This window comes from Bombus pascuorum, chromosome 6 (assembly GCF_905332965.1).
Source record: "Bombus pascuorum chromosome 6, iyBomPasc1.1, whole genome shotgun sequence".
NCBI lineage: Eukaryota > Metazoa > Arthropoda > Insecta > Hymenoptera > Apidae > Bombus > Bombus pascuorum.
Window position 1 is genome coordinate 15,044,297 of NC_083493.1, and position 26,097 is coordinate 15,070,393.

Sequence of the window (26,097 nt, forward strand, 5' to 3'; positions counted from 1 at the left end):
TCGTTCAAGAGCCTTTTAACGATCGAACGGTTCTCGATGCGCAAACATAATGATCGTTCTTTCAACGGAGATTAAAATATCGCAACGCGTTAAACAAACACTCGACCCACGAAACGCGATGATTTATTGCTTGCCGAGCAAAGCGTAGATATATCCTATTCGAGTGACTCATTTCCATTTCGCAAATAAAAAGATCACGGCGTACTGCGCGAATTGATTTCACAGCGACTCGCAAAAGTATTCGAATACATATGGAAATCTTTTACGGATATATCGTGTGTATCGTGGAAACCGTTTTCAGAATTCATTAGCATCGTAGGAATATTTGATTATTCGACTAATTATATTCGTAATGTTTGAAGCGAAATTAAAAACCTACAGAGAAGCTACAAGATATTTATATTTAATGCGCGTGTACATTTTACAGAGATCAACGTACTCAAGGACAATCAATTATGGATTATAGCAACGAACCAGGATATTTAATGAAACTATTCTTAACGCTAATTGTACATTTAGGACGACTGTCCGTGCTATATACTGGCCTTTTACCAAATGTATATACGTTTACGGTAATTATCTCGTAAATTTTATATACATTCCTGTTTCAAACTGTTGAGACATCTTTAAATAGCTGCGCGAGACAGCGTTGGTAAACGACGAAAAGAACATTGGACAGAGAAAATAAACGTAAACATCGAAGTTTAGTCTGTCTGAAAAACGATCGATCATTTCATCGCGATGACGCCGATCGACGCAACAAAAGGACGTCATTGCGCAAGATAAAAAATAACAATTAATAATCTTCGTACAAGGTTCTATACTTTCGAGATACAATAACGTTAACCGCGATTCGAATCTTTGGACGTCAAGGACGAACGACTTTTAGTCTCCGTGACATAACTCTGTCGCTTTTATCTCCTGTCTAACAGTGCCCATTTTGGAAAGAAAATATTGGCCGACTCGTTGCGACAAACGTAATTGACGTGCATAATGACGTAATTTACGGTTGCGATCGGTGTAACTGCGGTTATCTGGGTGCGCCAGAAAAATCATCTAAGCACGGAACGATAAACGTTCTTTCCTTCGACTCGCGATATTCGTGTCCCAGATCACTTTCGTCGGTTCTCAAGCTGTGGCAAAATTGAAAGAAAATGAAAAAGAAGGAGAAAGTCGAGAGGCTCGTCATATAAACGATCCTTGATCCTCCAGAAGAGCCAAACGGCTTTCCCCTTTCCGCAATCGTTGATTTCTGTCCAATACGTTTCAATGTTTTGAAACAAAAAATATACATCGCGTAATTCTTACGTGATTCTTACAAACGTACTTGTAATCATATCGCGGAAGAACGATATTCGATTAAATCACGAGATTGCGAACTTCGTTTCGGCACAGGTCTTTGTACGATCGGTCAATTTGTCATTCGATGGTACTTACATGATTTTTATTCAAATTCCAACGTTAAGGTGTTCGGAAAATTCTTGCTATAGACACATCTGTTTATAACGGTATCATCGAATTATCTTAATTAATCTTTTAATACATCGGAACGCCTCGGACACGGTGGTGAATATCAATAAAAGACACCGTAAATCAAGATATAGATCAGTTTTTATAATATCGATTTCGCCATGTTCCAAGTCCAACTTCTCGCTACTATGTGTGTAGAATGAGTCATTATCTAAAAAGCGGAAAAATGACGAGGAATCGTTTACGTTAGGAGCTCTTTAACTTGACTCGTCGTTAAATATTACACCGTTAATTCTCCGCAAATTCTTCGTAAATCGGTCCCACGCCAACAGGTTAGCGAAGTCTCCGCTAAGATGGTGACCACCTCCATCATTGCAACACGATCAACAGAGTATCCTCTGTCGTATCTCGTATCGAAAATTCGATCCATAAATATTACTTCGAAAGCCAATTATAGCTATCTCACGATCGCGCAGATAAGTGCGCGGGTTAAAATATCGATCCGACGATATTAAGTGGACGCAATAACGGAATGGTTAGTGCTTCCTGTTCGTGTGCCACGGCACGCACCACCTGGTCGCATCCAGCTTTCCAAAGCCGCGTAAAACTCGCCCGATTTAACTCGTACGCTTCGCACGGTTGACACGTTCTGGCAAGATTAATCAGCACGGAACGTATTCGTCGATATTTCACGTCGCTCCGCGATTAATAGTTCTTAACCTTGGCGTGACTCTGCTTTTTCTCTCACCTGGGCTGCCTGGCGTAACTCATTCCACTGGGAACCGCGCGTTCTCCTCTTGGAGCGATACAAACGTAGAATCTATTCCGTAAGTAGCTCAACCGTAAACCACGTTATGTCGTTCGATTTAATCGCTCGAAGCTTGCATTTGTTCCGATTCGAACGTCAAAAATTTGTTACGCAATTTCTTTGTGAAATTATCCTTTTAGATGCGTAACCTTATAATATCGTATTTTATGTTTCTTCGTAAGAAACGTAACGTAAGAAGCATGAATGAAATCTCGTTAATTCCGGAAGACGTAATTCACGATTAGTATAAAAATATGATAAACGCCAGGTTTATTATCTTTTTAACGCGAGATTGTTTAACCTGTTTAGTTTCTAATCTGACAACGATATTCTGCTTGTTTATTTCTCTACTTTATTACTCTACTATGAAATTCAGACACGCGTGTTTTTGCCGATTAATCGATACACGAGCTTAATTCTGTCGTTCCGTTTCTTTGTCACATTCTTATCCGTGCAGACACCTTTTCTTTCCCTAATTCAGAACAAATATCGATACTTTATTTTTGTTGGGACGTGTAGGATCGACGAACACCATCATCCAATACACAAAATTAGCAAATAGTAAACTACACACGCATATCGAGAAGCACATATTTATATCTCACATATTTTAATCCTATCTATCGAAATTTAATTTTCATCTCGGAGCACGTAAACCCAACCGAGTCAAACTTCAAGCAATCGACCATCGTCAGGTTCTCTTCTCCATTTCTCAACCTCTAACATTTCCATCGACTCTCAACTTCTCCAACCGTTCTACCAAACTAACCGTAATAAAACCGCCTCTAGCATACTTATTCCAGAACAAGCTGGTTTTCCATTTAGCCAGATAGATCCAAGATAAGTTCACCGAGAAGATATTTCGTAATTTGAATCTAGGTACACCGATCTCGGATCGAGGACCAAAAACGTGGCCGCGACACGTCGCAGCGGCCACCGCTTTATCCCTTCTCCCACGAGCGCATAACGCTTGATGTCGGTGCTAACCACGGAAGCTGGCCTCGACGAGCAATGTCGTCCAGTCTTACGAGAGCCTTCTTACTAGCAAGAACGAGTCGTCGTCCAGTGTTCCTTTCACCCCTTGCTTCGAGTTAGCCTTGTTTTCTCCTCGAATCGGTTCACCAGGGTCGCTCGAGCGTCTGACCCCTGTTTCTGACCCCTGACGCTCTCTCGAGTTAGCTTTTCGATCAAATTTACGAACGTTTAGTCGGCTCGAGGGAAATCGAAGAAACTCGCGTCGAATGAGTTTGTTAAGAAGCAAGAAAGTTCGGTGCAAGAAGTTATGTCATCCGCGGAGAAGCCTGACATTGGAAGCTTCCTGGCGGAAGCCCGGTTCTCGGACGGAGTCGAGGTCAGTACTTGCCATAACTACGTAGAATCGGAACTGTCGGAAGCCAGGTTCGATCGGTGACGCGCGGACAGAGGGATGCGACGACTTTATGGATGTTCCTTCTGTCAACGAGCTCAGCAAACAAAACGTTACCACTTCGGATACGCTTGTTCTCCTCTCTAGCGATAGAGTAGAACGAAACGTCCTCGAGATCGCTTTAAAATTACCTTCCGGGAGTTTCAGATCGAACAGGGATATAACTTTGAAACTCTTTCACAGAGAAGATACGCGGAAGATTAAACAAAAGTACTGGCCAATACAAGGAATATACAAAAGGAGTGCGAAATAAACAAATTAACGACCAGCGATCAAAAGCATCGCTTGTTATAACAGCAATCTTGTCATTTTGACTGTATCAAATGTGTAATGTATACAATTCAACGTACAGTGTCTGACGAAGACGTTCGAACGTTTGTCAAAGAGATCTTTTACGAAGAACACCGTGTATGCTGTATCTTAATTTTTCACTAAGCGTGTGTTTCCAACAAATACGCCGTAATTTCAATATTTAGTATAAACTTCTGATTTCAAATTTGAGGCATCTAATCAGGAAGGTCGTGTCTCTTATATTACAGCGCTGATGAAATTGCAAGAAGTTACGTATAACACACGCAATGTATTCACGAAAGTTTTCTACGGCGAGAGTTGAAATACTTTCGTGGACCACCGTAGGTAGCTTCGATCTATTCCCGTATCTCCATGTGGAACCGGTCTCACGATTCGCAAACATCGTCGCTCAGCCGCGCTGAAAGCGCAGACGTGACTGATTAAAATTCCCGGTCAAACACCAGCGGATGAAACTAATCGGTTAGACGTGCTTACCAGAAAGACGTTGCTCGATACAGCGCGTATGTGTCCCAGCGATCGCACCATATTTGTACCGATATCGAGGATACCGAGCTGCGGTGTGCGTCCGTTGCACGTAAACGCAGACCTGGTCGCGTTCCTGTCGACGAGTGTCTGTTGCTCGCAGAATGCTGGAATGCGAAACTCGCGGAGTCGAATTAAAACGTCACCGATTTGTACCGAACTTTACGGAAACGTCGTATCCGACAGATTCACCCATTTGCAGAATTCCATTCCTATTCTCGTAAAAATAAAAATTTGATCGTCGCATGCGCGTATAGGTGCGGTAAGAATCGAAATTAGTTTCCGTTAAGCGATGGGAATTCTGCGGATTTTTATACGAATTCATACTCTTGACAATGTAATTGAAAAAGTAGAACCTCGGTAGAAAGCTGTTTCACTTTTCAGGAATCGTTGAAAGCGCTTTGGATATTTTCGTATTATACATCTTTTCGTATTATACGCATTCTGTGCGATTTTGTACTTTCAAATTTCGTATGAACGTGCAAACATCCACAGTCTAATGATCGGAATACCAGCTGACAGGAATAGGAAACTCGTAGGTGCAGTTCGTCCGCGAATTACATAATGTGCCGGCTCCACGCTTTCTGCCAGTCAATGGAATTTCCGATGGCACGTGGTGCATCGTATCGTGATATCGAGGAACAGTGCGCCGGTTGCAGGTGTATCGGCGATCGTTACCATCGTACGGCAACCAGCCAAGAATGTTAATCAGAAGTTAGCGGGAAATGTGGCACGCGAGCACGATTTAACCGCGAAACGCAGGCTTTTCATCCTGAATCTTTGATTCTTTGCCATATCAATTTCCTGTGTTAACGTGCTTCCTTCCAGTTTTACGTACAGATAATATTTTTACAGCACGAAGATTATATACCGTGTTACGCAATAACGAAATACTATTATCTCGTTAATATCAACAAGTATCGTTACATGGACGTAGAAAGTTTCACATTCTGTTGGAATAAAATAAAAAGCTGAGATAAATTTTTCTTCGACGAGATAACAACTGATTCGTGTTTTAAAGATTTTTTTGTTTGTTTGGAAATTTCTGATACAGCTCGATATAGCAGCATATTCCTGGTATTTCCACTATCGATAGAGGATAACAATTTTCTAAAGCCAAGTTCCATCGGAACAATTATCTAAAAATCATGCTACCGTTATGTGTACATATCTGTTGTATTTTGTTTATATAGTATTACTCATTGCTACGTCATACTGCAAATTGTTGTTGCGAGTTTCAAACTAATACATCGTACGAAGTCTACGTTCGCAAGTTACATATAATAGGAAAGTATATCTGTCCACATGGTGAACAAATCTCACACAGTATTGCAGTGAAACGCGAAAACGCGCACGGAGGCGGTACCTTTGGTACAAATGGTATTTGGAAATATTTATTCTGACGATATTCTCCGCGATTCCGAGCGACCAAGCGTGACACGCCCGTGCGTCGAACGCTCGAGCGCAGATAACGCGATCGTACGCGGTTTATCAGTGGGTGCGCGTGTTAGAATGTAGAAATCCTTGGATTTGAGCAATCCGGTCGGCTGCGAGGAAACCGCGGATCTGCTCCGGATACGTCCTTTGCACGCGATTCCCTCGTCGAGCACCGGTCAACTATGTAAACCGCCGGCAAACGATCGCCGCTGCGCGTGAAAGTAACGCGCGATTGCGTAAATCGCTAAAATAACCAGGACACTTTTGGCCTCCCTTGCGAGTCCTCCAGTATTTTGTCCTTCGCTTTCGAGGTTCCACCAAATTTGGACTGGACAGTTCGCGAAATGCAACGTGATGTGACGTCATATTTTGAGACAGCGAGGTAAAAATCTTGAATTTCCGCAATTTTTTAACGCGATCTTCTCTGTTCTTTGAATTCTCTTCGATCGAATCATATTTCTGATCGTTCGCGAATTTGTGTAGTTCGGAGAAAAAGTGAAATAATCCTTGTAGACGTACGCGACGTCTGCCTCACTCACACTGCAGACTTTGTTACGACGTTAAACATCTTTCTATCTGCTGAAACCGAATTTCGATATAAAAATTCAACGTCCGTGCAACCCACATGTGGAAATTTAGGAGCCGTGGCAAGGTCAACCTAGCGTGTAGTTTCGAAGATTTTATGGTCGTTTTTATGGTAGTTTCGAAGAATTTTAATAAAACACTTTGACGTTACATTCTACACGCCTGAAACTCGAGGGAAATTTTAAAAATACATTTTTCTAAGCTATCGTCAGAACGATATACCTTCCGAGGACTCGAACTCTAACGGTTCAAAGTTCAAGTGCGAAGAAGTCTCAATGCTTACACCTGGAACCGCAAATCGAGCTTTCGAACCTCGAAGCTTATTATATATTACCTCTCTATCCGATACTTTGGTATTAGAAAAGTTATACGAATACACGATCACGTGGTAATAAGATCGCTCGTTTCTCCTGATGCTGGTATCAGCGACCTTCGAAGCAGAAACGCCGAACGACTTAAAAATGTAAAGATGGGTGAACGCAAATCATAAGAGCGCATAGAGATAGACCCACGCCTGGCTATACAGGAATATCTCAATTGCGTAGATTAAAATTCCTACCGGAGTATGCTCGCTCCAGAGAGCCGATAAACGGGAAATGGATGTTTGAAAAAATATTCACCGGTCGGTTTTGCCCAGACCGAACCTTTTCCAACGTTATCGCGACTGGTAGCTAGATTTTATTAGACGTTTCTCTCCTTCCCCGCCTCTGCAATCTGGAATCTCGTGCATTTGGAACGCACGAACGGATCAACGTTCGCGAGATCGCGGGAGCAACGACGCGTGTGGATCGAAAGAGCGACGCGCGTTGCGGCATCGATCCCCTCGTCGAGCGCACGAGAGCGTGAACGGTTGGGCTCCGGTAACGCGAGCTGATACGCGCGAATTCCGAATTCACGCAGAACCAACGGAAATACAACCCCTCTTGCTTTATTTTCGGCCCATTTTCCAGCCAATCTATCTTCGTCGGAGAATTCTTTGATCGAAGGAAAATAACGAATTACACGCGCACGCAAATACCTAACGTTTAAATCGTAATGAGGCTTAATGAGGCAATTACGTTGCGCAATTTGTAGTAGAAGTAAATGCGACGTTAAGGATTGCGCGTGAGTCGAACGCGCGTCCAGAGATTCGTAGCTTCGTTCGATGTCGGCGGCTGCGATTAACGCAATGCGAGTCTTCCGATCGCAAATTGCAGTGTTCGGAATACGGACGTTAACGTCAGTACGACGTCTATCGTTGAAAGTGGCAGAGTTAGTTAAAGAAATGCAAGTTGCACGATAGCGTGAATTGTCTCCGGTGATAATTTATTTAAAAAGAAACAAACCGACGAGACTTTTCCACTCATCTAATAAAATACCTCCACGAAATATAAAAATCTTTGCGAATCAACGAAATACCCATCGAAGAGTAAACCTTATCGAACACGACATAGACGAGAAACTTGCAACTTTGAAACGTTTCGCGAGCAGTGTAAAGAACGCTGACGATAACCAACACTCTGTGGCTTGTGTGATTTTAGAGACGGTAAATGGTAGGATGGACAACTGCGGAGGCGGTCAGCGCCTGCCCCCGGACGGGGACGAGTTTCCAGCAGCGTACCAAGAGTTCGGTGGCAACAGCCAGCAGTACCGTTTCGTGACGACGAGCACGGCGACGGCGAGGACGTCGACGATGATCGCGAACGGTCGACTCGTTTGCAACGAGAGCGAATCCTTCATGAACAACGAAGGTTTCAAGTTGCTCGAGAACAACGTGGTCGCCGCAACTGGCATTATTTTAGCCGACAACAGGATCACCGGTTTGACCAATGTGGAGAACGTCTGCCAGGAGGTGAGCAAGATCGAACTGCCGAGCATCGAGATAAACGGCAAGATGAGCGTCGAGAACGTTTGTCAAGATACGAGCAACGTACTGGCTCGCGAGGCCCGCGTCCTCGAGGACTCGAAGCCGTACATCGCTGATGACTTCGTTAAAAAGGCTACGTCCGTGACCAACTACTCCAGCTACGGGAATCAAGGTGACGCTAACATTCTGGTGTCGGAGAAGAAGATCGAAATCACGGGTTACTATCACAAAGACGTGCCAGTTATCGAAGAGGCGCAGGACCATACCGAGAAGGATACCTTGGACACGCCTCCGCCATTGCCGCTCACCGGTAAACTTTCCTTCCGTGTTTTGTCAGTGTATATATATATAGAATTGGATTATATATAGGGGCTGGTTTTTAGATATTAAATACGCAGACCACAGGGAAAGAACAAGTTCTATAATGTTATAATACTTTTCTTTCGAATCGATCGTCGAATTAAAGACATTCTGCATTTTGCACCTTGTCGAATATTTGAAAAATATCGATCGTCGTAATATATCGTTGCTTGTTTGCAAAATTTCATCGACGTATCGCCTATTTTATGGCAGACTGAATCTACAAAATTATTAACTTTTAGAATATTTTAACTATCGACTGCCATCGGAATCGACAAATATGAACTTGCGAGGAGACAAATAATCGATATAATTGGAGTTCGTGCAACGGAGATTTATAGATTTTTCATTCGTATCATAGTTCGCGTTCGAATAAATAGATTCCGCTGGTTCAAGTAGTTCGTTTGACCGGATACTAACGAAGATTTAATTCAAGTAAATAAAGTTTCTATAAAGTGAATTCCACTGTATTAAGAATTGTACGCTAGGAGTCTGCTTATTTAATTCTATCGAGGGCTAAGTAGACGATGTAAGCAGTACATTTAAAGAGAGTTGGTCTAACGAAAGCCAAATTTCCGTATGACACGATGCATGTCAAATCTCCGTACGTATTCTTCACTTGCTATAGATACTCGACTGTGAACGTTCACATAATCCCTAATCACAGATTATCTACATGAATTCTTAGTATTCCATTGTTACTATCTTATCGCATTGCTAAGTATTCGGCATTTCTTTGCTCTTTCAGGTCCGCCCAAGTTAGAGACAATCTGTCCGCCTAAGATAGAGTCGATCTGCCCACCTAAGTCAGAAACTATTTGCTCGCCGTACGCGAGAAACGTTGCGATCTTAGAGTCGACACCACGAAAATTCTCATTGAACGGCGACCTTCGAAGGCAGGACGACAAGTCTGAACGATCGGTCAGGGACAAGATCGCTATGTTTTCGTCGCAAAGTAGCCTGGATGGTCCTCTGTTTCCTAATTCGATAGTGGTCGCTGCTGCAACGAACAACGTCAGAAGATTGTCCAAGTACAAGTCCACGGAAGACGTGTGCAGCGACGAGAAAAGCTCTGGTCAGAAGGAGAGAACGTCCTTCTTCGCGGACAGAACGCAGAGTTCTTTCGACTTGACAGATTCGGGAAGAAACGTTGGTCAAGATCCTGGGAAGAAGTACAGACGATCGTCGAGTATAACGCAGAGTTCGACTCCAGTGACATCGCCGACTATTTATACTTCCAAGGCGTTTCCGATCGTTCCGCAAAAGCCTGTCACCTCGGCGACGATGCCATTGATCAGCTCGTTTGAAACGTCTTCGGTGCCTAAATCACCGGCGAAGAATTATTCGTTGACGACTTCGAGTCAAACTGCTCCGAGTGTCGCGATAAAACCTGTGACGTCAACTGCGTTGTCTCGTGCCACCAGTTTCTGTGCGTCGAGTCCGTACGGTCAAGATAGAACTTCCACGCCGAGTGAACTTCCCGCGTCGTCGCAAATTACTAGAACGAATTCGTTAGCATCTACGTTCAAGAGGCCCAGTGAGGATATTAGGAGAACTAGTTGGAATCAGCTGATCGAGCAGAGGAAGAAGTCCATATCGAAACTGAGAGGACTGGTCATTCCTGAAAAAGAAACGATATCGATCGACGCGCCTATCGTTGATTTACCTGAGATCAAGTCGCGAGATTCGATACTGTTGCATCAGGTAAGTCTATTTTTACCGAACCTTAGAAGCTATCGTCGAAAGAAATCAAAATCCTGAAATTGCGTCATCGCTTCGCCAAACCTGGCGTCTTTCCTCGAAAAATAGACCTTTAGGTTTTCGCTTGTTAACACCGACATGTAACAAAACTGAAACTTATTTCGATAAAAACGGTGGTACGAGTCGCTCTACTAACGATATTCGTTCTTGGAAAAATTCTCCATTATAAACACACAATATGTAATTTTTCAAAATACGCAACATCTCTCCTCGAATTTACCCTATTTACCGAAGATAGATCTAGTTCCGTGGCAAATACCAAGCGATATTATATTCAGAACGAATCAGAACCTTTTCCGTCCTTTACAGCTACCGAAAGTGAACATCCAGGACAAGTGGGGTTCTCAGAGTTCCTTGGCGAGCAACGCGAGCACGGCCAGCGTGCCCTTGAAGGCGACCACTTCCTTCAAGATGCCAGCTCCTCAGATACACTCCAAGTACTCGCCAGCCTTCAAAAGGAAGAGCCTCGCAGTATACGGCTCTTCTTCCAGCAATTCCTCGATAAACAGCGCTACGAAAAGCCCCTCGACAACTACAACCACCTCTACACCGCCGCTCTCCGAACCTCCGAAAAGCTTAGAGAGCATCTGCAGTCCGACGCGAAGCGATTACAGCTTCGAATTCGCGTCAACAGCCAGTTCACCAGAGGGATTACGCAACAGGCCCAAAACGACGCAGAGAAAGACCAGGATGGATTACGACGACTCGGACAATGATTCGGCAGTTAGTAGCTCGCAGAGCAGCATTTCTCGAGGCTTCAGTCCACCAATGTCACCGGTTCCCTCGGAACGATCCACCGTTTCGTCAGAGAGATCCTACGTTTCTACGGAAGCCAACTATCCACGACGATCTCTCGTCATGGACAGTCCGACTAGAACTTACGCGAGAGAAACAAGTGCAGAATACCCTGCAAGATCCAATATCATAAGCGACAGAGCCTTCATCTCCGAGAGATCTTCGTCGAGCAGTAGCAGCTCCGGTCTTAGATCGCCAACGACAGATTCGAACTCCAGGAACTCTCAGATACCTCAGAGGCAATTGAAACGATCCAACAGTACTGACACCAATTGTAGCACTTCTTCGACTCTCACTTCTGGATCTCAGGCGAGCGCCGAGTCTCTGTCCAGAAGAGTACTCAAACCGCAGAGCGTAGAAGCTATCAATCGCAAGAATATTCTGGCTAGTGCTAGGTGTAGGAGCGGCAGGGATCTCAATGGATCTCCGTTGATTCAGAGGAAGTTTTCTGACGATGAATGTCGATCGACGATCACCGAGAACGGTGAAAACAGCTATCAGAAGAATCGTGTCAAGGATACGGTTTCAGGTACACAGGATGTGAAGATCGCTTATATAGAGGTAACAGACTCGTTTGGAGAGGATGATTCTTTCGAGAAGGATAGCGAAGAGTCGAAGCTGCCTTCGAAGAGGAACGTAACGTCCTCGACCGTGAGGCAGTCGAAGTTCGAGATGATAGAACCTTCGAATGATTTGAAAATGTGGGTTCGTACAGAGGCGAAAGCTTTGGTTAAATCGCCCGAAGAAAAAACGGCTAATAAAACAGAAAAGAAATCTCCTGACGTCGATATTAGCGCCGTAGATAACGGTTTGAAGAACAATAAGTCTGCCATAATCGAGGAGCAACAATTCAGCTCGGTCGATCTATCGTCGACCAATAGACGAAAACAAGGGAACGAAAACGAATCTGGACTGCTGCAAGTATCGAAACAGCGATCTCCTCCTAGCATACCTCCGAAGAAACCTGCCGAAGATCAGAACGATCTTCTGACGATCCTGACGACGAAGAGTAGATCTAGATCGGCGATACACGTGGACGAAGGAAGTTTTGGTCGATCGAAGAGTCAGATGAGCCTGGAAGATATTCTGAGCGCGAAAGCAGACACGAAACTTCGTGCTCAAAGTGGCGAAACGAGAACCGAAAGGAGCAGTACTCTCTCCAGCGTCCAGAACAGATCGCTGTGGGAACCTAAGGACAATCGATACATCAGAAGAAGCTCGTCGATGTTAAGCGAGTACTGGAACGAGGATAAGCCATTCTCGAAGATGGGAACGTTGGGAAAGTCGAGAGTAGCTGACAACAGCGGAGACGAAATGGCGGAAACGGAAAAGTCGAAATCCTTGCTGTCGAAAATACCAACGACGAGAAATCTTGGTCGAAGAAGCATCAGTGTCACGGACATGAAGAAGGCTCTGGAAGTGAACAGTCCCACGAGCCCGCAACAAACTACTGTAGCTACTCATAACCGATTTCCAAGTTTGGACAGCAGCGTGGACGGAAACGTCTCTCCGGTTGGAACCGATGTCGACACAGACAGATGCTGCGGCGAACAGTTTGGAAGTATCAGTTCGTTGGCCAGTAGCACCAGCTTGATTTCGCAACAGGAATTAGCGCAGTTAGTGGAAGAGGCGAGTCTCGAAGAAGTTCGGGGTGCTCACGACGTGATCGTTGTCTTACTTCATAAGGAGAATCCAACTGGTAGCGTTGGAATCACCCTAGCCGGAGGGGCGGATTGTGAAATTAAAGAAATCACGATTCATCGAGTGCTGGCTCATTCTATCGCTGACAAGGATGGCCGTGTGCAGAGGGGAGATAGGATTCTAAGTATAAATGGCAGAGGCACGCAGGGTCTCACGCACAGAGAAAGCATAGCGGTGCTCAAGCAACCCAGATCGGAAGTTGTTTTAGTTGTTTCTCGGGCGAGGTCAGAGGAAGGGTGCAAATTAAAATCACGGACCGCGAGTGTCGAAACTATTATCGAAGGTAATTTTGATGGAATTGCGCTGTAGGTAATTAATATATTGCGGATTTTAATATATAATTAGAGAATATAGTTTTAAAGAATATAGTTCACCGCACAAAGTACATCGCCGTAAAAAAGAACTGGATTTTAAAATTGCTTTTCTGTAAAAAGTTCCTCTGTATTCGACGTACCTACGATGTAATATTTAATATAAGAAACAAATTTCTGTATAAATCTTACTGTTTCAGTTGATGGAAATATTTATAAAAATATAAATTCGCATAAATATCCGCAGTCTAGCAATCTAAGGAGATACGTTTAATTTTTTTTTCATAGGATTCGAGACAAACGACACCTCAGAGGACACCGCGTGGGGTCCGCCGTCAGTTGTAGCGGTTTACAAGGATGGAACTGGTTTGGGATTCAGTCTCGAAGGAGGTAGAGACAGCCCCCTTGGAGATAGACCGTTGCTGATCAAGAAAATATTTACCGGTATGTTTTCTATTATAGATTTGTCTCTTATATTTATAACTTTGAAATCTAATAAATATATTACGATATAGGAGGTGCTGCCGAAAAAACAGGTGCCTTGAAAGCAGGAGACCAGTTACTAGAAGTGAATGGATACGATGTGACACGTATGTCAAGAATCGAAGCGTGGTCCCTCATGAAGAAACTACACGACGGCGAAGTAAACCTCCTAGTCAGGCACCCTGCCACCAAATCGTCGTGAATGATAGTCAAATAAAAGTAATCGTTCCGAACGAATCATCATGACTGCATAAATGTAACGTTATTACGAAGCAACAAATTTCGAATGTGAGAAACGTAATGATTTCGTAGCAGGCAATTTTTGTGTTGAATTCGAAGAATACGATATATGTACCGTTTCGACGATCTCCTGATACATTCTCATGTTCGAAATCACAATGTATCGCGTACTTAGTTTGTCTTTTCGTATTCTCAAAAAATAACAAACATTTCGTTGGAATCTACTTACAATTAGGATTCACATATTGTGCTTATATGTATGTATATCGAGATAACGTTGTTAAGTAATTATTTGAAAAATCTCAGTCCACTAGGAGATTTCTTTTTTTAATGTTGTACCATCGAGTACGATGTGTGACGTTTGTTTGCATACATTTCATTATTGTAAAGAAAGGAATGCTTTTCCCAATCATTTACTATTAGTCTGCATTATAAGCTTAATCCAAGGAATAACGTGCATATAAATATGCATTCATTTTATGATTTTGTTTAATACAATGTTATGAAATAAATGAAGAAAAATAATTTGTAAATAAGAATAGCGTGCAAAAATTTCAAATGCAATTGTTCTAGAAATATGGCATATATAATATAAAAAAAAGAAATGTTAATATAATGCATTACTAAAGTATTTAAATGTAGACTGACATTCGTTTCTAGGTCGCGTTTGTTAAAAATCATGCTGTGATATGTATGTGTGTTAATATGAAAGTAATAAGCATTAATAAAAGCGGCTTGTCCTTAACGAATTCTTTAATAAACAATAATTCTACAAAAAACATTTTACCTTAGAATATTTAGAAAAAAATATTTAATTCTTTGATTTTAGAAACATTGTCAACATGTTTCACGAAACAAGATATCGTAATCTAATTTTGTTTTCACAACATGATCAGGACTATAAAGGTATTTTTCAAACTGTATTGTATTATAGCTTTACTTTCAATCAAGTTTACAGTAACGAAATAAAAATTTAAAAACGTCTTAAAGCTCACTTTTATATATACAATAAAAAAAAAAATGATACTTTACATATATCTAGAAAAATTAATACCAATAATATTTCTTTGGTACACGATCCTCTACAATTCCCATTTTATCCATAATATCCATTTCAAATGTCTTCAATTCTGCCTATAAATCAATGAAAATCAATAATACACTCCCCTACTGACATAATTTTATTAGATCGCAGGTTGAACATACTTCGAATGTTAATTCCTTTACGTCATCTTCAGTAGTATCTTTAGGTTCTTCGACATACACATCCGGAGTTTTGTAATCTACCGTTTCTTGACTTGATACAGGTATGGGAATAATTCTGCCAGTTCTAAGAGACACTCTTACATATTCGCCATCCTCTGTATATCTCCATTCTATTGCAGTCCCTTTCCTAAAATAAATTATATATTTAAAGCTATAAACAACAAGCTATATATACATACTTCTCGATATTCTATTACACTTACAAATCTGAAGGATCTACTAATTGCACTTGCGTCGTAACTAATAGTGGTTGTTCCATACGCAAACAAACTCCAGGAAAACCTTTTTTTTTCCCCTGTATTATTACTTTTGTATTTAATCCATGGACAATAACCCAATTTCTCTCCTGTATAATATCTTGTACTATTCCTTGTTTTCCCTTATCAGGACCAGCTAAGAGTTCCACCTAAAAAATAAAATTTTAATATCAATGCCTTTCATATAACACATATAGATACATACACGATCACCACGAAAGAAACTCCAATCTTTTATGGGTTCAACTGGTGGGTAATCTCTACGTTTCACAACCCAATTCTCATACTGAAAATATGTTGTCCATGGTCGATGGATAGAATAGTACAACTTCTTATTTGCTACTATTTTACGTTTAAGAAATTGTGGTTTGCCAGGTGGAGGTTTCCACAATACCTATACATATAAAATATTATTTTCTAATCTAAATACCATATAAATATAAGATACGGTAAATATTAATACAAAACAAATTCACGTACGCGTTCTGAGACACGGTCTATGTAGCGGTCTGGTAAATTCGCATATTTTTTCGACCATTCACCTAACTTTCGAAATAGAATAGTTGTGAGCCTCATTACTTTCAATTATATATTAAGTAGAAATTAAAAAAGATTGACACTGTAAAATCTTAGCTTTCTACTATCTTAAACATAATCTAACTTACAATGTGAATAACCTTCGAAAATCTGCTATAAATAGAGCTAAACCTAACGGGCCAAAAGTTTAATCGATTTGTAATAAATACGCACACTAGATGGCCAGATGAGTCACGTAAGCGCATACTTAAAGATGATCTGTCTTAACTATTGCGTTTCATGGGTAGTATTCATGGAATCTCAAAATTTAAATTCAACTAAATCAATATCTTTCGTACATTTTGTACCATTATATGTTAGAATAAACATTTATATTTTCTTTTTCCTGGGGAATAGATAGAGAATTTTCTATATTCAAAATTTGGCCTAAATACATTCCTATTGAACATATTCTGAAGTTGTAAACGTAACTTCATTTGGTGTTAGCATTTATTTAGATTCTTCTAGCGCCATATTTAAAAGAAAAAGCATTAACTTACATAAATGAATCATAAGTTATAAATTGTACATAATATGTAATATAAAGACAAAAATTTACAAAGCGATGTAATATTATAACGATACTCGCTAAATAGAGGATAATATCACATAACTGAATACGTTGCTAGTATTACATAGGTTGTACAGAATAATAGGTTATACTTTATATATAAGCATAGTAGAGAACAAAATGCTATTCCGCTTGAAAAAATGTGTACCTTTTACACAGATGCGACAATCCGTAATGTTTCACACGAATAATACAACTCAATTAAAAATGAAAACGATTTACCATCGGGGAGAACCGAAATACTCAAATATAATAAATCCAAGTCTTAACGTACATAGATTACTACACTCTGAAAATCAAAACAGTTTGCCACCGTTAATGTTTGGATATCCTAAGGAATGGAATATTTTTGAAATAGTGCAGTTTTATTTTATTTTTAATATGTCTATTGACCCAAAGTTTAAATCAATGGATTTTATGAGAGGAGTTCTTCAGGTATATATTTATTGACATGTCATATAAAAAAGCTAGTACTGTAAAAAAAAAATACAACATTGAACCAATTAAACAGTGCAATGAACTAATTCCTCTTTAATAATATGGATATATATTTCGATAGTACTTATATGTAATGTCGAATATAAAATTACATATTTAATAAATCTGTAATAAGGAACGTTTTCTAGGCGATGACAGCAATATCTACAGCTTTAAGTATGCAAGACTATGAAGCATTAAATGGTATGGTAAAAGAAAAAGCTATAAAAATACTAAGGCACAGAGTTGATCGCCTAACTCCAAGACAACGGGAACTACTAATTTTTGATAAGAAATCTTGTTCGTTTTTTCCTCATTTCATAAAATTAAAAAGGAAGATAGGTAAACTTATGCTATTATAATCATATTTTTGCTTTTATTTTTTGCACTTGATACAATTATGTTATAGGTAGCAATGATGCAGTCGTTCAAATAGGAGTGCTGGGAGTTTGTGCGAAAAGTGTTCTGGATATGAATTCATATGTGTATTTTCATTATATATTTGAAAGGATGTATAAAAATGGAGTGGGAAGTGAATGGATTGTAAGGCTAGTAAATCATACAACAGTGCAGTAGATTTTTACCGTTATATAATTAAATAATTGAATAAAATTTTTATCTCAATATAAATTAATAGTTACACATTTTATAACAGTTATTTTTATTCCTTTTGAAAGTCACAGCGTGCATGTATATTGAGAGAAGAGAATTTTGTTTAATAGTTCTATAAATATGTAAATTATTTTAAACAAAATATATAAAGATTTTAAAAAATATATTCCCTATATTATATTTAATTATTTGTATTGTATTTCTCTCTGTGTTTCTTTTCTCAAATATTTACAAGTTTCAGTAGAGAGGGTATGTAATCTTTTATATGCAATATTGTAGCATCAATGGGGATACCATCTTTTGACACAGAAATCACCAGTGGTCCCTGTAACAAAAATCTATATAAAGGTTACTGTAATCAAGTAATTATTAAATTGTTTCATATAAAAGTATTTTCATATTAAGTAGAAAGTAGATACCTCGTTGATTTGGGGATTATGAATCCAACACTCTTTCTCGTGTTGATCTTGAAATAAATTATTTCGCTTTGCAGGAATAGAATTGAAAAAATTAATTTCTACATTTGGTAAATCAAGTACTTTGATTCTTACTATATTTAAATATGGCTCCATAAATAGCGAAATTTTAACTCTACTGCACATCCTTGCTCGTTTAAACAGTACATTTATTGTCTGTGTTGAATACGATATAAGTTCACTTAAATAATTAATGATATCTGGACGTTTGTCTATAATATTTAAAATATGTATTAAAACAATAATTAAGAAAACATTTCTATTTGTGAATACATAATGAGTACAACTAAAGTTACTTTTATATGTAGCATCAGTAAGACGAAATGGTTTTGTAACAGAGACAGCAAACATTGGAATTTGATTTCGTTCTTTCCCTTTAAAACAGCTATCAATTGCTGCAAATATTTGTTGTAACATATATACATTGCAAATATAAGATAAGTAATAGTGTAGTATAATGTAGAAGTATAATGAAATATAAGATAAGTTTATGTGTGTATACACGCATTATATATGTTGTATTAACAACTTACATTTTCCTACTTCTTCAAATAATTTTGTGACAGTTATATCTTTATTAATATATTCGCTGAGATGTTCCATATATAAACCATATTTACAATTTAATTTCTCATAACTCGGTCGATGACTAGATGTAGAATATGCTTGAATTAAATTTCTAAGATTCTTCTTGCTTTTATATTCATTCACTGTTGGTACCTCATGGTATATCTCAGGATTAAATTCTCTAAAAATAAACGTATGAGTTAAGTATAAAGATAAAGAATGGAAATGGAGAGAATGAAAAAAAGAAAGGTCAAAAAGTTACTTTGAAGGTAAAGTTTGACACATATCTAAAATAACAATTAATAGTTCAGGATCATTCTCAAGGAATGCAGACAATAGTTCACTTTCACATATTGCATCTTTCCTTAAATATGTTTCTGGAGCATCTGTTGCAAGCATATAATTTTCTTGCATTTTAAAACCATGTCCAGCAAAATAAAATAAGCCTATATAAACAGAAGAATAATTTCAGTAATAATGTATTTTCTAATTTATACTTTTTATATCTTACCATACACTCCTTCAACTAAGGCTTTGCTAAATATTTTTATTGCATTTTTCATTTGAGTAATTGTCAAATTGAGGAGACAAATTACTTCAAATCCTATTTCTTTAAGAAGATTACCGATGCATGCAGCATCATTTTTAGATGTCAAAAGACATTCATGGTTCTCGTACTCCTCATTTGCAATGACCAAAGCTATTTTTGCAACTGCTTTAAATTTTGGAAGATCCATCTGTATAAAAATGTAATTAATAAATTAAGATATAATGATAAAATGTTAATGAAATCATTATCCATCTTTACCATTACACGAGTTCTTTGCGTATAAATTTCACTGATATCGTTATAAATATAACAATAGTATTTTCCTTCATTCTTCAAACTAAATTGTTTTACCTAAAATCATTCTTTAATAAAGCAGACATTATTAAATATTATTAGAGAAATAACAATAGTTTGCATTACATGCAAAATGTTAGATGTTTCTCCTTCTAGTTTAGTATTGTCATGGAACCATTGATAACGTGGTTTGGAATAACTATTGGCTTTACAATGAATTGTAAAATTTTCACCTTCTTTAACTTCTAAAAGTGGCTGTGGTTGTTCTTCTATCACAACAGGTGTAGAAAAAATTTGTACAGTTATAGCTTTTGAAGTCAAAGCTGATATGAGAGTTCCATCATTTTTAATTTGATGCACCTTACATCTATATTCTCCTGCTTGAGAAGCACTTTGGAATAAATAAAATAAACGTTACAATGACATAATAACGAATAAAAGTATATAAACATTTTTCCTAAAAATGTACCTAACTATAACAAAATCAAGCACATCAGAAGTACAGTGTTGCAATTCATTATTATTATGGTACCATATGTAATTTGGTAATGGCATCCCAATAGCTTTACAGCATAGATGAAGACGATGTCCAAATGATATTTTCAAAATGCTAGTTTGAAATTCCTCTGTTGGATGCATAATAATGCTCAAAGGTTCTACGAGCATTGGTATTCAGGAAATAGTAAGTTTATAATTTTTCGAATAAATAGGTCACAATAAATATTATCATACCTGGATCGGATATAATTGAAAGAATGCTATAAAGCTTGCAGTCGCGTAATAAAGTATGTAAAATCTCAATAGTACACATTTTAATACTTAATTCAGAAAGTAGCTTTTGTCCAGGAGAATCGGTTGGATGTTTGATCTCGTTTAAAGATTGTATCCATAGAGTACTATACATAAAACGTATGCAATAGAATGGTATATTTTAAATTATAATATCTTGTACTTTTTAAATACTACTGTTTTCTTACCATGGATATCGAAGCTCTTCAGCTACATGATTTGCTAATGTTATCCAAGCTGCGTCTTTATTCAATGCATTAACTATCTCATTGTATACAGTTACTGGTAAACATTCAATATACGTGTCTTTATCAAAACGAGTCATTTTTATAAAATTTCTATTTCATACATTTACTGTGAGAAAACTATGAAAATAAAACACTGTATCACATATATAATGACATTTTTACATTTTAAGGCATAAACTGTGATAATAACCATAATTAAGTTAACATTTTAATATCATTTCAGTTTACAGTCCTCTTTTTACTCATGCAACAATTTTTATATATACAAGGAAAATGTAACATAATTCTAATCCATAATGATCTTCGCAAATATACAATCGACGATATCCTGTTCTCGATCGATACAGCAGAAGCGAAAAACAGTACAAAAATTGTATATCAATTATACATGTAAAAAAGAAATTACATTAGCTAAATTTCGTGTAAAGGAGATATATAAGGTATAACTAATTATAGAGAGAAATTTTTCATATACATAAAATAACATTATATCGTTCGGTCTATAAATATTTATTCGTTTAAAATAACATAACAAGTACAAATAAATATAAACAATACGTATATTTGCTAATACGCAAAGGGAGGAATCGCAGGAGCTAATGTAATATATTTCGAAACAAATAAAAAGTAAACAGTCTTTCACTGATTTACGTTTATGAGCATGTGGTAATAAAACATGGATGTTAATCTGTTTTATCTACAGCGTAGTACATTGCAAGACCAAACGAAAGAGCGAGCTTTTTGGAACACCCGGAAAATAGTCGTCAGTTTTTTATTGCGGATACGATGGAATGGTGGGGGATCGGTGCGACCAATGAGCCCGCAAAAAGCGGCTCCTGCGCGATGCGCGTGGCGCGCTGCGCCGCATAATCTTGCGTATCAGTGATCGGCAGTGCCATCCAGAAGGCAGTAGGTTACGGGTTCTAATGTGGTGAAATTTAGGGAGCCCTTATTGGTGCGATCGGTGAAAAAGGAAAACGTGTGAGGGGGTAGAGGGTACACGATAGTAGGTGCACGATACTCGCGAGTGTCGGGAGATCTAGTGCCGAGCCATCATGGCGAATCCACGAAAGTTCAGTGACAAGATCGCGCTACACAAACAGAAGGAAGCGCAGGAAAGAGCGGCGTTCGAGGCGATCATGCGAGAAGTTTCGGATGTCACAAGCAGAGTAAGGAAATCCCAGTAGGTCCTTGCCATGGAGGGATATATCTTCATATTTTCCGTATACCTTCCTCGGTTCAGATGTTAGAACGTAAACAACGGGCATTCTCTCTCCTCGTTGCGCCGTGTGTCGACTCTGTGTGTGTGCGCGTGTATGTATGCCTCTATGTGCTCGTTTTGCTATACAATCGAGACGTGTGTATGAGTCTGTGACTAGCTTACTATCAGTACTTGTGTTAACGCGCACAGCTACACGCACTCGTCCGCTGGCCCTCTGTTTCTCTTTCCTATTCGTTATCGTAGTGTGTCGGACGGAAAATGTATGTGTCTCTTCGTTGGTCGCGTGTAAGAGTGTATGAATACGCGTATATGTAGAACGACGAGTATATACTCCGGTATACTATACGAAACGTACTGTGCGCTTGTTTGCCACCATCCGTCCTGTAAGTTCTTAATAAATGCATACGTGTGCGATCGACAATCGTATCCATCCTGCTGACTTGTTCGAACAGATCATCGTATTTTCAAGAAAATCTTCGTTTCTTTTTCGAATCGATCACCCGTATGCATTCTAATTGAACGTCCGCGATTAGGAAAAGTCACTGTGTTTCTTCGTTTCTTCTTCGTTGAAAACTAGTTAGAACCGTCCACGGTAAACGATCATCGTGTTTGTGTTTCTATTTACGCGACATACTTTTATCCACGATCGATAGTGACCAAATGAACTGTTCTTCGTTTTACTAATAGTTTATCGTTCGTTCAGATACGCTCAATTTTCCTTCAAAGTCTATCGACTTTCAAACCATTCTCGTGAAACGAACGTATTAAGTCAATCGTATTCGTTGTTCTCAGGTACCGTCGCGACTTCGAAATTGTTAAAATCGTGTTTCGTAGAATCACGTGTTTCAGTTTGATTCAAGATCGAGTCTATGCAAAGTATGTTTTTGCTCTCTCGCAAGACAGGGAAACAAACCGTGTTTTGCTTGAATCTACGGTATCACTGTATAGATGCATCGCACAAGCGAATTATCGATGAACATATTTAGCCTACTCTAGTCGCGAAGGCAAGATCAATTTTTCGAATATGTTGAACGATCGGTCAACGACCTAATTTTTCGCACGCTGAAAACACCAATGAAAATCGTCCCCGTTAAGTATGACATTTCCGGTTCCGGGCTCCGAAACAATCTATCGTCTCGCTCCTGCGCGAAATTGCTTTCCCTAACGTTCTCGCTTTCAAACGATAAAAGGACGATACCTTGTACAATGACACAGTGTCATTAACGGAATTGCGTCCAGCCCATTATCAGAATCGAATCATCAGTGTTTACGAAAAATCAAACAGATAAGATTACAATTTCATGGTCGTACGATCTTTTCGATCTTATAAATCCCATCTTTCGTCAAAATTAATTATTAACTGTTAACTGTTGAACACGATAAGCGTAACGAGGTTAACACGTAAACCGTTTGGTTTTCGAGCGTTCCCACGTGAATGTTACGAGTCGCTCGTAGGATCTCGCCAGACGATTTTCAACTTTCAACTGAGAAAGGTAAAAAAGTGGCTCGATTCACGACACACCGATCGCGTTTTTTCGACAGAGCGAGCGCAGCGCCTTCTGTCGTGGTTTCACGTGGAAACATTTGGTTCCGCGGGAATCGCGCGAAATTGGCGCGTTTTTCACTAGACGGGTACCGATAACCGTACAGCTATTACATAACGCTGGCATTGTACTAAATGCGGAAGCTGCGTTATACGTTAAAGTTCACCATTCGATCAGTCGATATCGCTGCGTTATTTACGGTACGCTGACTTAATCTATGGGTCGTTGGAGCAGGCGCGCGCGCGCGCACGCTCGTACACGTTTTCAGGTGTCCGTCGAATTCTTCTCGCACTACGCATTTCTCTTTATTTTTCTTTCACGCTCCGTTCCGGCATCGTAGTATTATCTGGCGAACGTTGGAATGTCAGGGCAATTCAGAGTTTCGTGATACTTTCAATGGCTCACCTAAAAATATTCCAACACTTACCATAGAAAATTTCTATGGATATATTACGTGCATGATACGAAACTTTTTGTTCGTACGTTGGTAAAATTTCAAGTTAACAGGACATATACTGTAAACATATATTTAGAAGAGATTAGTATATAGCATGAGTAACTATCTTAAACACGTAATAAACGTTGACGATGATTCTACCGAATATTCAGACTTATTAATATAACGAATTGACCGCTTAAATACTTTCGTGATCCCTACAAAACGTATTACTTGCACTAAATATCTATGTATTATAGATTTTCAGATTTTTATTTCAAACTTGACCAATATTAAGAACGACGGTCGAGTTTCACTGCGGTTTTAATGAAATTTCAAAATGTTTCCGATAACGCGTATAATATATTCATAGAAGGTTTCCACAAGTGTTCGAATATTCGTCTCAGCCACTATATGTTTCCCCGTCTGATGGATGTTTTCGAACGTTTTCATTTTTCAGATCGTGACTGATTTCGTTAGCAACGTAGAAAAGTCACGAATTATCTGTCGTGATAGTTCGTAACGTTTGATTTATCGAGAAAATTTTTATTTCCACGAAATAATGTGAATGGAAAATCTTACCATGTGAAAAATATTTACTATTACATCGTACGTAATCGCATCTATATTCACGAATCAGCATTTATTCTATTAATCAGCGTCGATAATTCAGATCTGACCAGTTAAAACCGTGCAGAGTATCGCGTCTCTATACCATTTTTCATTTTCTTCGCTTGTGCTTAACCCGCGTACGACGCGATCGTAGATTTTTGCGTCTCGTACACGATCTTTGATCCGAGTAGTGATTTTTGATACAACGATTCGCCGAGCTGCACGCTTCTCAATCGCTATACCGTTAACGGCCTCGATAACGATTACGAACGCGGCGGTTAATCGCTCGAATCGTTCCAACTCGATGTGCCACTCGCGCATGCCTTAATCTCTCTATTGTCGAATGGGAAAAACAATGATCGTTTGTTAACTACGTTCTCGACGCTTTCAACAACGTTTACACTTGTTTTAATACTTTCGGGACTAATCGAACAATGCGTTCCGACATATCTCTCAGGAAGATCGATCGTGATAATTTTCCTTACATTGTTCTAACTTATTGAGATATACAATTCTGTGATAAATAGCACTATGGTATATTCTATTCTGTAAATTATGCTTGATCCTTTAGGTACGATTATATCCTCGTAATTCGTTGCTTCGAAACGGAGAAGGATGACAAAGCTAAACATAATATCGTTATCAATATAATACGTGTCAATAAGTGAACCTAATTTTGAGATAAAAGTTTCTACGAACATAAAAATATACATAAATATAAACGTTTATTTTGTAGAAGCAAGTACATCGTAGACAGAGTTATAATTATCGAAGAATGAGGTAATTAGCGAAGTAATTGTAAAATAGAGTCGTTAATAAGCAATTTCCGCGTCTCAACTCGATTAAAATCTCAATATCGTTCATTAATGGTCACGTTCCACGAAATTTTCGTTTTGCCGTTTATCAACGACAGCTGTATTTAAAGCACTAATTTATTTATTTTACAAATTTCAGCGAATTATATTACACTCCACGCTATATTACCGTGATCACTGCTAAAAGAAAATATCTTCGTCTTCGATGGTAAATATTTTTCACGATCTCAACGTTCCTTTTCACCGGTGTACAGTGGTTCACCAAGGTATTTAAATACTCGAGGAAATATTTTTCGAAACAATCCGAGATCCCATTAACGCTGTTATGCGACTCGACTATCGTGATTATTGTGTCGAAGCTATATATTTTTCTTTTCCGATGGATTTCTGATCTTTGTGTTACTCGTGGTGGTTAAAAAAGTGCAATTATTGAGACCAATTTCACGAACTATCGCGAAAAGCTAACAATATTTACCGCAATACGATTAAAAAATTGCAAAAACAGGAAAGAACAGTTGATCCTGAAAGCAAATAAAGAGAAAATTTTGGAATTCGTTGGCAGTGTAACAGAATTGTACAGCTGTTTGCCTGCAAAAAGCGGAAACGTGATTTATCACGATTTTCCCGTGTGGTCTTCATAAATTTGTGTGCAAATTACTTTTGTGCGCCACAATGTCAAATAAACCGACATGTCAAAGTGTCGGAATCGAATATCTGAATATTTGATC

General features: G+C 38.9%; 5 protein-coding genes across 14 annotated transcripts in view; 3 read left to right on the forward strand and 2 right to left on the reverse strand.

Moving 5' to 3' along the window:
- LOC132908056 (serine-rich adhesin for platelets) overlaps positions 1–14,802 on the forward strand; it is a 60,448-nt gene extending 45,646 nt beyond the window's left edge. For both annotated transcript variants that reach the window (XM_060961626.1, XM_060961627.1), the window contains 5 exons: positions 8,081–8,716; positions 9,515–10,470; positions 10,837–13,306; positions 13,623–13,778; positions 13,850–14,802. In XM_060961626.1, coding sequence (XP_060817609.1) covers positions 8,081–8,716; positions 9,515–10,470; positions 10,837–13,306; positions 13,623–13,778; positions 13,850–14,019 — 4,388 coding nt within the window. In that variant the 3' untranslated portion in view covers positions 14,020–14,802. The remainder of the gene's footprint in view (positions 1–8,080; positions 8,717–9,514; positions 10,471–10,836; positions 13,307–13,622; positions 13,779–13,849) is intronic.
- The window catches only part of LOC132908087 (uncharacterized), a 148,828-nt gene extending 130,994 nt beyond the window's left edge, over positions 1–17,834 (forward strand). The window contains exons 2-4 of one of the 2 annotated variants that reach the window (XM_060961723.1): positions 16,842–17,162; positions 17,354–17,546; positions 17,614–17,834. In XM_060961723.1, coding sequence (XP_060817706.1) covers positions 16,848–17,162; positions 17,354–17,546; positions 17,614–17,780 — 675 coding nt within the window. In that variant the 5' untranslated portion in view covers positions 16,842–16,847 and the 3' untranslated portion in view covers positions 17,781–17,834. Of the gene's footprint in view, positions 1–16,573; positions 17,163–17,353; positions 17,547–17,613 lie in introns of those variants that run through there. The other variant, XM_060961722.1, reaches the window with a different exon arrangement.
- On the reverse strand, positions 14,967–16,228 carry LOC132908084 (large ribosomal subunit protein uL24m). Its single transcript, XM_060961717.1, has 5 exons — positions 16,061–16,228; positions 15,786–15,974; positions 15,527–15,729; positions 15,264–15,450; positions 14,967–15,191 (listed from the first exon to the last, which is right to left on the reverse strand). The coding sequence occupies exons 1-5, from the start codon at positions 16,154–16,156 to the stop codon at positions 15,105–15,107; spliced, it is 762 nt and encodes a 253-aa protein (XP_060817700.1). The 5' UTR covers positions 16,157–16,228; the 3' UTR covers positions 14,967–15,104.
- A 28-nt stretch (positions 17,835–17,862) lies between the features above and the next one.
- On the reverse strand, positions 17,863–21,449 carry LOC132908068 (mucosa-associated lymphoid tissue lymphoma translocation protein 1-like). Of its 2 annotated transcripts, none has more exons than XM_060961683.1 (11): positions 20,681–21,449; positions 20,436–20,599; positions 20,173–20,359; positions 19,830–20,094; positions 19,668–19,760; positions 19,371–19,596; positions 19,122–19,305; positions 18,826–19,040; positions 18,589–18,687; positions 18,236–18,504; positions 17,863–18,141 (listed from the first exon to the last, which is right to left on the reverse strand). In XM_060961683.1, the coding sequence occupies exons 1-11, from the start codon at positions 20,815–20,817 to the stop codon at positions 18,037–18,039; spliced, it is 1,944 nt and encodes a 647-aa protein (XP_060817666.1). In that variant the 5' UTR covers positions 20,818–21,449; the 3' UTR covers positions 17,863–18,036. The 2 variants fall into 2 exon arrangements, with proteins under 2 accessions (XP_060817666.1, XP_060817667.1); XM_060961684.1 differs by having other exon boundaries at positions 17,863–18,154.
- A 135-nt stretch (positions 21,450–21,584) lies between these two features.
- Positions 21,585–26,097, forward strand: part of LOC132908069 (CREB-regulated transcription coactivator 1-like) — a 60,280-nt gene continuing 55,767 nt past the window's right edge. For 6 of the 7 annotated variants that reach the window (XM_060961686.1, XM_060961688.1, XM_060961687.1 and 3 more), the window contains exon 1: positions 21,585–21,909. In XM_060961686.1, the coding sequence (XP_060817669.1) occupies positions 21,796–21,909 (114 nt within the window). In that variant the 5' untranslated portion in view covers positions 21,585–21,795. Of the gene's footprint in view, positions 21,924–26,097 lie in introns of all 7 variants that reach the window. The other variant, XM_060961691.1, reaches the window with a different exon arrangement.